Source organism: Oreochromis niloticus, linkage group LG20, assembly GCF_001858045.2.
Source record: "Oreochromis niloticus isolate F11D_XX linkage group LG20, O_niloticus_UMD_NMBU, whole genome shotgun sequence".
In the NCBI taxonomy this organism is placed as follows: domain Eukaryota; kingdom Metazoa; phylum Chordata; class Actinopteri; order Cichliformes; family Cichlidae; genus Oreochromis; species Oreochromis niloticus.
Genome location: NC_031984.2, coordinates 22,169,061 through 22,181,356, shown reverse-complemented (window position 1 = coordinate 22,181,356; position 12,296 = coordinate 22,169,061). Strand labels below are relative to the sequence as shown.

Sequence of the window (12,296 nt, the reverse complement as noted above, 5' to 3'; positions counted from 1 at the left end):
ATGTCTTATGCTTGACTTTGACTTCAGTTTGTATGTGTAGGAGGGAAATACAATCAGAATTTTTATGTTACTGTCAAAATAATGCCTGTTTAGCTCGCTGTTTGAACAAGTGGTCATATGGCACAATCCAGCAGCCTGGGTTCAAGTCTGACCCTGGCTCTTGGCTACATGTCACCTCCACTTCCTTTACTGCTGCACTATCCAATAAAGGCAAAAGTATCCACCCTCACAAAAAGTTAAAGAAGGAAAAACACCCATGTTTTGTAAGCTTTTATAGAGTGTCTTGATGCGTGCTCAGGCATCCATGTAAGTAAATCAGAGACTGAAGGAGTCACTTGCATCAGAAACTTTTCTCATTGAAAACATTATGTCCAGATAAACACAATCAAGATTTAGGGCTTTTATAAAGTGCATATTGAGGGATGGTCATTCAAGATATTTAGCTGCCTGTCAATTGAATAAAAAACTAGAACTGTGTGAATTTATACATAAACGTGTTCACTGAAGTCTAGTGTATGTTAATATGTGGTTTCATGATTGCTTGCTGTCTTTTGGTCCTGCTTATACATATTGGTAAAATGTTTGAGATGAGATGGAGATAAAGGTTTTAAACATTTTAATCAGCCCACTCCTGCAAACTAAAACATATGAAGGTCTAAATATTTATCACAGGGGTCCACAAATCAGCAGTTTGGGAATAAAAAGTGCTTAAACTACTTTAATCCTCCTCTGCTGCAGTGCAGAAGGAACAACACTGATGGGAGCGATGAGGGTTTGTAGTTAAATTCCTGCTGTTACAGGACCAGAGAGTGGTCCTGTCCAGTAAACATCACTAGGATTTTGGAATTCTGGTTGCTATGACAGTACAGCATAACAGCACCATATCTGCAGGAGAGCAGGTCTGATCACACTTCTGAGGACACCTTTGAAGAGGTAAGACCGATCTACTGTTTTTGCTGATCTTTTTCTTGTCAGATTTCCTGTACAGTGTTAGGAAGTGGCTAAAATTATTTCCCCAGCATTGTTTTTCCAAGTAAATCACTTTTTTTATTTAGCTACACTGGAAAAACAGTTATGATGAAATGTCAGTCTTTTTGCTCTAATCAGACTCTTTAAATGTATTTTCATTTTGTACTGAATAATTTTCATTTGTAATTTTTCTTAGTTTAATGAGGTGTCAGTAATGCACTGAAAGAGTTAAGACTTTATTTTGTGGTACTAAAATGCTAGTATTTTGACTAAACTGGTTGATGCTGCCAAACAGATTTGCATTTTTCAAAATGCATTTTTTAAATGCATTTTCTAAATGTAGTTTGAAACATTTAGAAAGTTATAAAATGTGATACATAACTGTGTTTTATAATAGTTTTGTTAACTAACTTTGATTTGACTCTTTGATTTAATCTTGCATAAAACTAATACTGTGTTATGTTGTCACACCAAATATACCTTCTCCTCAAATCAAGTAAATTTAATGGCTAGAATAAGGCTGAAAATATTAACAGTACTTACAACTTGAAGACGTTTCCTGATTTATCTTACCTCTATAATGATTTCGATTTCAACTCAAGGCAGAAACAAGGAAGGAGCTGGATCCGTTATGTCAGCAGACGCAAGAGGAGAGGAAACAAGATGGGGCAGAGCAAAGGGTGGATCAAACAAAGGTACCAGAAGGCAGAAGGCAAAAACTGTGAGTATGAAAAAACATTAAACACTCCTGTCAAAAGGATAATCTACGTGAAAACCAACTTTTCAGGTATGACATTAGCATAAGACTGAAAACTATTCTGCTGATGAACAGAATCTTTAAAATTACTTCAGTTTTCGTGGATGGTACAGCTGGGTATGCCACAGGTTTGGAGTATATAGATATAAATATATTGGAGTTAATCCAAATACTAATGTGGCAAAATTATTGTTATTTAACCAGCATTTTATTATAAAAACCTATTGGATAACTTTTATTGTAAGAAACAAAAAATATCCCATGTATGAAACTGGGATGATCGAGACACATTTATTCTTTCTTTAATCACCACAATAGTTTCAGTTTGTGATAAAAATATTTGTAAAAATGTGTTTTGAATGCAGAGTTAGGCTTTTAATGTGTTAAACTTGCATTAGATAAGACAATGTACCACTGAACACAGGAGGGATTATTGCTGAAAATGGGTCTCTGAACACCTCTGTAGATATTCTATTAAAAATCATACATGATCTGTAATCAGTGTTAATATTAAGCATTTATATGATTATTTTTGATTAATTGCTGTGATTCAATCTGAAACCAAATTTGAGTCTATTCAGAAAACAAGACATTTCTAATTCACTCCAGACTTTTGAGCTGTAGTCTACATTGTAATTATAGTGTACGGTTATTGATTAGAGCAGATGATATGAGACTATCAGGAGAGACTGTTAAAAAGTTATGAGCTGTCTTGATGCAGAGAAAGTGGAGTTTGTCATCCTTGAGCTGCTGGTAGGATGAATGATGCTCTGGCTCTGTGCTCAAGTTCAGACATAGGCTTTAAGCAACCATGAGCCACTGATAAGCGTGATAGATTAATAAGCATGTATAAAGTGGACTTGTTAAACAGCTCTGATAGGAGAAAGTCAATGAGCACGCAATAAAGTGGACTTGTTAGGGACAGTTTACCATCAGCCTTGATAAAGTTGAACTTCATTTGTATTTAAAGACAGACTTTAAAGAAAATTCTTATTTGAAACTGGTGATAAAATCCAGGTCAGATACAGTTACATACAAGCATACAGTACACACTACTGCTCAAAGGTCGGAGGTCAGTTAGAAAAGTCCCTGATTTTAATAGAAAATTGGCTTGAATGTAATATCTCATGAAGTGTATCAGTAATGTTTTCACAGCTTGAATCAAATCATTCATCATCCATAAGTTGTGATGCAAAAATGTCTGGAGCCCATTTTTAGAGACAATCAGTCCTGTGTTATAATGTTCATTGAAGTTTATCAGGTCAGATGACCAATAGATGATAAGAAATATACTCTTACTAATTATTAGAGTTGAAAAGTGCTGTGCTAAGCAAAATTAAATGAGGTTAGGTTGCAGCTTGAAATTTTAACATAAAAGGTTCAGTTGGTGATGCATGAAAGAAAATAATTTTCTTCTAAAAATCTATTGGAGAATTCTGATTGTAAGAAATGAAAAATATTCAAAGAGTGAAACTGTTAAAAAAGTGAAGGTTTTGTGCAGCTGGGTGTTGCAGCCCCTTTACAGGAAAATGTAAACTTGGTTTAATGAGGTTAAAAACAACAACTGGGATGATCCAGACACATTTATTCTTTCTTTAATCACCACAATAGTTTCAGTTTGTGCTAAAGTCTCTTAAAAAGCTGTTTTGAGTGATAAGTTTGGCTTTTAATGTGTTAAACTTGCATTAGATAAGACAATGTACCACTGAACACAGGAGGGATTATTGCTGAAAATGGGTCTCTGAACACCTCTGTAGATATTCTATTCAAAATCATTCATGATCTGTGATCAGTGTTAATATTAAGCATTTATATGATTATTTTGATTAATTGCTGTGATTCAATCTGAAACCAAATTTGAGTCTATTCAGAAAACAAGACATTTCTAATTCACTCCAGACTTTTGAGCTGTAGTCTACACTGTAATTATAGTGTACGGTTATTGATTAGAGCAGATGATATGAGACTATCAGGAGAGACTGTTAAAAAGTTATGAGCTGTCTTGATGCAGAGAAAGTGGAGTTTGTCATCCTTGAGCTGCTGGTAGGATTGAATGATGCTCTGGCTCTGTGCTCAAGTTCAGACATAGGCTTTAAGCAACCATGAGCCACTGATAAGCGTGATAGATTAATAAGCATGTATAAAGTGGACTTGTTAAACAGCTCTGATAGGAGAAAGTCAATGAGCACGCAATAAAGTGGACTTGTTAGGGACAGTTTACCATCAGCCTTGCTAAAGTTGAACTTCATTTGTATTTAAAGACAGACTTTAAAGACAATTCTTATTTGAAACTGGTGATAAAATCCAGGTCAGACACAGTTACATACAAGCATACAGTACACTACTGCTCAAAGGTCGGAGGTCAGTTAGAAAAGTCCCTGATTTTAATAGAAAATTGGCTTGAATGTAATATCGCATGAAGTGTATCATGTTTTCACAGCTTTAATCAAATCATTCATCATCCATAAGTTGTGATGGAAAAATGTCTGCAAGCGTGCAGGAGCCCATTTTTAGAGACAATCAGTCCTGTGTTATAATGTTCATTGAAGTTTATCAGGTCAGATGACCAATAGATGATAAGAAATATACTCTTACTAATTATTAGAGTTGAAAAGTACTTTGCTAAGCAAAATTAAATGAAGTTAGGTTGCAGCTTGAAATTTTAACATAAAAGGGTCAGTTGGTGATGCATGAAAGAAAATAATTTTCTTCTAAAAATCTATTGGAGAATTCTGATTGTAAGAAATGAAAAATATTCAAAGAGTGAAACTGTTAAAAAAGTGAAGGTTTTGTGCAGCTGGGTGTTGCAGCCCCTTTACAGGAAAATGTAAACTTGGTTTAATGAGGTTAAAAACAAAATCTGGGATGATCCAGACACATTTATTCTTTCTTTAATCACCACAATAGTTTCAGTTTGTGCTAAAATCTCTTCAAAAGCTGTTTTGAATGATAAGTTTGGCTTTCAATGTGTTAAACTTGCATTAGATAAGACAATGTACCACTGAACACAGGAGGGATTATTGCTGAAAATGGGTCTCTGAACACCTCTGTAGATATTCTATTAAAAATCATACATGATCTGTAATCAGTGTTAATATTAAGCATTTATATGATTATTTTGATTAATTGCTGTGATTCAATCTGAAACCAAATTTGAGTCTATTCAGAAAACAGGACATTTCTAATTCACTCCAGACTTTTGAGCTGTAGTCTACATTGTAATTATAGTGTACGGTTATTGATTAGAGCAGATGATATGAGACTATCAGGAGAGACTGTTAAAAAGTTATGAGCTGTCTTGATGCAGAGAAAGTGGAGTTTGTCATCCTTGAGCTGCTGGTAGGATGAATGATGCTCTGGCTCTGTGCTCAAGTTCAGACATAGGCTTTAAGCAACCATGAGCCACTGATAAGCGTGATAGATTAATAAGCATGTATAAAGTGGACTTGTTAAACAGCTCTGATAGGAGAAAGTCAATGAGCACGCAATAAAGTGGACTTGTTAGGGACAGTTTACCATCAGCCTTGATAAAGTTGAACTTCATTTGTATTTAAAGACAGACTTTAAAGAAAATTCTTATTTGAAACTGGTGATAAAATCCAGGTCAGATACAGTTACATACAAGCATACAGTACACACTACTGCTCAAAGGTCGGAGGTCAGTTAGAAAAGTCCTGATTTTAATAGAAAATTGGCTTGAATGTAATATCTCATGAAGTGTATCAGTAATGTTTTCACAGCTTGAATCAAATCATTCATCATCCATAAGTTGTGATGCAAAAATGTCTGCAAGCGTGCAGGAGCCCATTTTTAGAGACAATCACTCCTGTGTTATAATGTTCATTGAAGTTTATCAGGTCAGATGACCAATAGATGATAAGAAATATACTCTTACTAATTATTAGAGTTGAAAAGTACTTTGCTAAGCAAAATTAAATGAGGTTAGGTTGCAGCTTGAAATTTTAACATTAAAAGGTTCAGTTGGTGATGCATGAAAGAAAATAATTTTCTTCTAAAAATCTATTGGAGAATTCTGATTGTAAGAAATGAAAAATATTCAAAGAGTGAAACTGTTAAAAAAGTGAAGGTTTTGTGCAGCTGGGTGTTGCAGCCCCTTTACAGGAAAATGTAAACTTGGTTTAATGAGGTTAAAAACAACAACTGGGATGATCCAGACACATTTATTCTTTCTTTAATCACCACAATAGTTTCAGTTTGTGCTAAAGTCTCTTAAAAAGCTGTTTTGAGTGATAAGTTTGGCTTTTAATGTGTTAAACTTGCATTAGATAAGACAATGTACCACTGAACACAGGAGGGATTATTGCTGAAAATGGGTCTCTGAACACCTCTGTAGATATTCTATTAAAAATCATTCATGATCTGTGATCAGTGTTAATATTAAGCATTTATATGATTATTTTGATTAATTGCTGTGATTCAATCTGAAACCAAATTTGAGTCTATTCAGAAAACAAGACATTTCTAATTCACTCCAGACTTTTGAGCTGTAGTCTACATTGTAATTATAGTGTACGGTTATTGATTAGAGCAGATGATATGAGACTATCAGGAGAGACTGTTAAAAAAGTTATGAGCTGTCTTGATGCAGAGAAAGTGGAGTTTGTCATCCTTGAGCTGCTGGTAGGATGAATGATGCTCTGGCTCTGTGCTCAAGTTCAGACATAGGCTTTAAGCAACCATGAGCCACTGATAAGCGTGATAGATTAATAAGCATGTATAAAGTGGACTTGTTAAACAGCTCTGATAGGAGAAAGTCAATGAGCACGCAATAAAGTGGACTTGTTAGGGACAGTTTACCATCAGCTTTGCTACAGTTTAACTTCATTTGTATTTAAAGACAGACTTTAAAGACAATTCTTATTTGAAACTGGTGATAAAATCCAGGTCAGATACAGTTACATACAAGCATACAGTACACACTACTGCTCAAAAGTCGGAGGTCAGTTAGAAAAGTCCCTGATTTTAATAGAAAATTGGCTTGAATGTAATATCTCATGAAGTTTATCAGTAATGTTTTCACAGCTTGAATCAAATCATTCATCATCCATAAGTTGTGATGGAAAAATGTCTGCAAGCGTGCAGGAGCCCATTTTTAGAGACAATCACTCCTGTGTTATAATGTTCATTGAAGTTTATCAGGTCAGATGACCAATAGATGATAAGAAATATACTCTTACTAATTATTAGAGTTGAAAAGTACTTTGCTAAGCAAAATTAAATGAGGTTAGGTTGCAGCTTGAAATTTTAACATAAAAGGTTCAGTTGGTGATGCATGAAAGAAAATAATTTTCTTCTAAAAATCTTTTGGAGAATGTGGAGTAAATCTATTGGAGTAAGTTTTACACAGTAGAAATTTGTATTTATCGTTAATATTGTTTTTATTCTGATATTAGTGTTTATTTGTAAGTGTAGTTTTTGCATGATTTTATTCTGTTCGTATCGCTTGTTTTTAGTGTGTTATTTTACATCCTTTTAATCCACTATGCATTGGCTGGGCATGGGACAAATTAGCTGATAGTGTCACCTGCTGAGGCATGGGTGTGTCCAGAGGTGTTCTTTCAGCTCTTTAAAGGACTTATTAGAAGGAAGCAAGCTGAGCAGTGGAAGGAGAGAGGCCCTAGATATGAAGAGGAATGCATGAAGCCCAGGTAGAAAAGAGGGATCCGCTGCCTGATCGTGGGGGGCGCGACACCTCGTCTGGAGACTGACCGGTCAGCGTGGTGTGGCGACCCAGTACCGACAGCAGGAACGGCGACAGTAGGAGACAACGCTTGTGATTGACAGCAGGGCAGATGTATACCTCTGCCTGCATTCGTGAGTAGTGTCTCCACTGTTGTTCACCGGGTGCAGCCGTGTTGGGAGAGGGTCGCCATGGTTATAAGCCAGGGCAGCTTCCGGGATGATGGCTCTAGCTCCTATTTGTTTTTACTTACAAGGCGATGACGTGAGGGGAGCCGCGGTGGTATCGAGCGGCGGACTCCAATGCAGAATGCGAACTGTGCTGGGATGTGATGGGCCCAGTGGAGGGACGAGACTGGGATAGGAGGCTCCTCATCTGCCTGGCACGAGGCTGGCGTGGACCCCGCTCCGCAAGAGGAATTTCTGTCCAGCTCAAGAACACACAGGGGATATTCGTCCTGGGTTGTGGGACTGGGTGGGATTTTTGTGCATGAAGAGAATTGTATTTTTACCAGTTTTAGAATAATTTTATCTGGTCTCGGTGGGAATTTTAGCATATTGAGAATATTTTATTGTATACTTTTTTCTTAGTATCTGGTTTGTTTTATTCCTGCTGTCCACCTCGTGGAATAAACTGTTTCTGATCAGACAATCACTTCTGTGTTATAATGTTAACGGAAGTTTATCAGGTCAGATGGCCAATGGATGATAAGAAAAATACTATTAGCAATTATTAGAGTTGAAAAGTAGTTTGCTAAGCAAAAAGTACTAAATCGGGTTAGGTTGAGGCTTAATCCTTCACCTTAACTGGCTCAGATGGTCTCTAAATGGATGAATGAAACAATACTTAACTTCCAAAAACAATATTTTAGTCAGGGCTAGCGGAAAGTTTCATATACAGTATATCATTAATATCTATCTTCTCTGTCTTCCTATAGTTTCGTTTCATTTTCTTACCCCACCCCCAACCAGTCGAGGCAGATGGCCGCCCCTGAGCCTGGTTCTGCCGAAAATGGAGTTCTTCCTTCCCACTGTTGCCAAATGCTTCGTCATAGGGGATCATTTGATTGTTGGGCCTTTCTCTGTATTATTTCACAACCTTTATCTCACCATGTATTGCAAGTTTATATGTTGTGAATTGTCTTAATTTAAATCAAATTGAACTGCATTCAATTAAAACTAAATATAACTTGTAATCAAATGTGAAGTCTTCTCACTCAATTTGGACAACTAGCACTGAAAAATACACTGACATCCTCTGTTTCCCAATTAGCAGATCAGAGGTTGCTGTTTTGTTCATGACTCAATACTTGAATGGTTATATCCTGTTTATAAATAAACATTTAAAAATGACATTGCTTCATTGTATGATTAATTCTTTGTCTGTGTCAGTCCTTAATACATACACATGTAGGCAACTGCTGTGATTTGGTGCTACATACATAAACTTGAAGTGAGTTAATCCACCTGTTCACAGGAAGATGACACCAAACATCAGATCTTATCGTGCGCCACAGTAAAAGGTGGTTTCTTGGGACTAAAAGCACACAATAAACTACAGCAGAAGCTCACATAAAGCAGGAAATAAGCAGGCACCACTTCATCTGCTAATGCACGTTTTGCACTTTTATTGTTGCCTCATTCACTAAACAGTTCAATGGTGCAAGATTACCATACACAGAATTAGGATATCTGCATGACACATCTATGCTATACAGCGAATGGATTATAATTATTACAAATACAGTAAACATATTTACATTTTAGTTCAAGCTCCATACAACACAGATATTTACAAAGTAAGTATGAAAATGAAACCGGTCTGACAAATAATGTACAGCGTTAATGACGTTTTTTGTTTTTTTTTCCTTTTCTTTTGGTGAACAAATCTGAAAGGGAGCGAGGTTAACTGATATTAATTGTCAGAGGGGGAAAATATCATGGCTAGTTTTGTTTGAAAGGCATCAACGGAAAAACAAACACACACACAGAAAAAAGTGATGAGGTGAAGAAAGACACAATAAGTGTGCTGTCGTTTAAGATGTCACAAGCTACTTTGTATAGTCCTATATCCCTGATATTAGAAAAAATAAAAATGAGCTAAAATACACCTTTATTTTGATAGAGTTCAGATGGATGCGTAGCATGACTGATGAGTAAATATCCTCCAAAACAAAAACAGACTTCTAATTCACTCAAACCACTTTCTAATAAAGAGGAAGCACTAATGTAACTCACCTCCTCAGTCGAGGTGCACGGGGTTACATTTTAGGTCTCTTTTTCCTTTCCCCCCCCCTCTCTCTTACATTCAACCCCCCTCCCAGTTCACACTAGAACAGGCCGCCACACCATCATTTGGTTTAATATGAGTGGAACAACTAAACCGCACAGACTTTATTTGATCAGTTAGTTGAACCTTTTATTAATATGTGCAAAGAGCTGCAAACTAATATATATACATTGCAAACAATAAATACACAATCCAAAATAAAAACACCTCTGCAAATGAAGTGAAAACGTTTGCTCTGGCAGCGCTTCGCATCAACATGTATATGAGGTACATTGCACTTTTGAGATTTGATCTGTGCATAGGTGCATCTTTGATGTGCAGCTCAGAGATCCCCAATCCAGCACGTTTCTGTTTCTCTGACCGTCAGGCTGGCTGACCCGAGGTCACCTCAGAGCTTTATTTTTTATTTATATGTAACAGACAGTTGGTGCCTCTCCTTCCGCGCATTTCATATGACACAGCAGGCATACAGCTGGTTGGTTGACCAGAGTTTTTTAATGCCTGTCTGCATTAACACATCTCGGGAGGCGTAGGCGCCAAAAAGTGAATCCGGAGCTGAATGTAGCAGCTGCAGCACGGCACACAGAGCAAATATTTTCATGGGGTAGTATCAGAAATAAGACCTTTGAATATGTAGTCCCTTTAACTTCTTTCCTTCTATTAAACCCTTTGAGAAACAGCTATCCAGTGTACTCCTGATATGTGCTCTTATCATTTGTTCCTGATGCTCAGATACAATCCTGGACTCAACATATGTGGCTGTGTCTCTGTCCTTGCTATAGATATGTGTTAATGTGCAAAATAAGGTTAAAAAAATTAAGAAATAAATGCCCTCTGTTACATTTCATAGAAACCTTCATTGTGGAATGATTAAAAGCATAAGAAAAAAAAAAATGTTAAAATAAAAAAAATATGAACACAATGAGAGTTAGATGAGGTTTTGATTCAAGAATAAGAATAGAAAAATGAACACATGGTTCCCTGTGGTGCTGCTGAACACGAGTACTTCACTTCAGAGATTTCAGCCGACACTGGTGTGAGAGCGAGGGGAGTCATGGGACTACATCGTAATCTGTCCTGCGGGCCATTTAAAAGCAGCTTTGCTGGCTAACCACTGGCGTCAAAGCAAAAAAACTAAAGAAACATTGCACCTTCATTCTTTTTTCGTACGTCCTTCTAACTGTTTCACCGCATTTTCTTTGCATCTTTATAACAAGAGTGTGACATTAATAGCAGTAAATGTCAAGGCTTTCTGATTCTCAGCGAGTTAGAGCGAGCTAGAGGAGCAGAGAGGGATGTGTTAAATGAGGGTTAACTACCACACTGATCCCGGGAACAGACCGTATGTACAAATCAAGTTCTCTCTTTAGTTCATTTTCATCCTCCTCCTCCTCCTCCTCATCTCCTTGTAACCCCGTTTTTTTTCCTTGGGATGAAAAAGCAAAAGGGGCCCGAATCTACTCCTGCAGGAACAATAGCTCACTATGATTCTTTTAAACTGCTGAGATATGAAGCGTTCCTTGCTTGTTTGTCTCTAGTTAGTCTGCAGTTTTTATGTTAACACAAATGCATGAGTATTTTACTGACACTGGCACTATCGGGGGTTTAGAGATGGCGTATGTACACAGATTGAGGAGGATCTAAGTATGACGTGGATGACAGTGGAAATCTGGCGTGGCCCTCCTGTCAAATTTCATTCCCACTTTGAGTTTTTGTTTCAGAGACGGTTCAGCCTGATGCAAATCTCACTCCGAGAAGAAAAATACCCTATAAATCTATTAGCAGCTATAGTTTAGGTAGCAGAGCATAAACTAACACGTCACTTGGAGAGATCTGTAGATTTTTCCTTCATGATTTCAAATGTAAGCTGGCTGATTTGGTTAATTTTTGTTTTTTGTTTTAAACTGAGGACTGCTGCAGGTATCATGCAAGCATGTTAATTTAATAAAAAACCAACAACAAAAAAACCCCAAAAATAGAATGAAACTCATTTCAGGAGACAAATAACACTGATAGAGACATTTTTTTTGTACAGATGATTGGCAAACGGAAAGTTTCTAAAGAGTCGTGCACACACAAGTAGACTACTACAACATGCTACTTAGTTAGGGGAGTTTGGGAATGACAACAAAGCGGAACGAAATTAGACCCAAACATTGTCATTGAAACGAAAACACAAAAAGCTGAGGGGAGGGAATAGAGAGGAGGAAAGCTAAGTTGGCAGCGGGGTTGCTGGAGGGAAGCAGGGAGGCAAAAGTTCTGTGGAACTTAAACGTTTTAGTCGCATGAAAAGAGACTTAAGCCACAAGTCTACTTACAAGAGAAAACCGTCAAGAATCACAATGATTAATAAGTTTTAACACTTGGTATTTTCGGTATTTTCAAAGGCTTTTCAGAAAGGATGGAAGCGGTGGTTTTCCCGCGTACCGCTCCGCCTGCTCAGTTCTTCGTCAGGCCGCTGCGCCGCCTCGCCAGCTTAGATCTGCGGGGAGAGTTTTACGTTGTGAGGAGGAGGGAATGTTTTTGAAGGGTGCAGACGCTGCACGTTTGACTGTGGTGTGAGAGGAGTGTGTGTGTGTC

General features: G+C 37.1%; 1 protein-coding gene and 1 long non-coding RNA gene across 16 annotated transcripts in view; one reads left to right on the top strand and one right to left on the bottom strand.

The window, feature by feature from the left end:
- Positions 1–6,944: 6,944 nt before the first annotated feature.
- LOC109196177 (uncharacterized) lies at positions 6,945–9,532 on the top strand. Its single transcript, XR_002057649.2, has 2 exons — positions 6,945–7,561; positions 7,684–9,532. It is a non-coding gene; the product is annotated as an uncharacterized LOC109196177 (long non-coding RNA).
- Positions 9,032–12,296, bottom strand: part of kif1b (kinesin family member 1B) — a 59,799-nt gene continuing 56,534 nt past the window's right edge. For all 15 annotated transcript variants that reach the window (XM_025901525.1, XM_025901532.1, XM_025901533.1 and 12 more), the window contains one exon: positions 9,032–12,198. In XM_025901525.1, the coding sequence (XP_025757310.1) occupies positions 12,156–12,198 (43 nt within the window). In that variant the 3' untranslated portion in view covers positions 9,032–12,155. The remainder of the gene's footprint in view (positions 12,199–12,296) is intronic.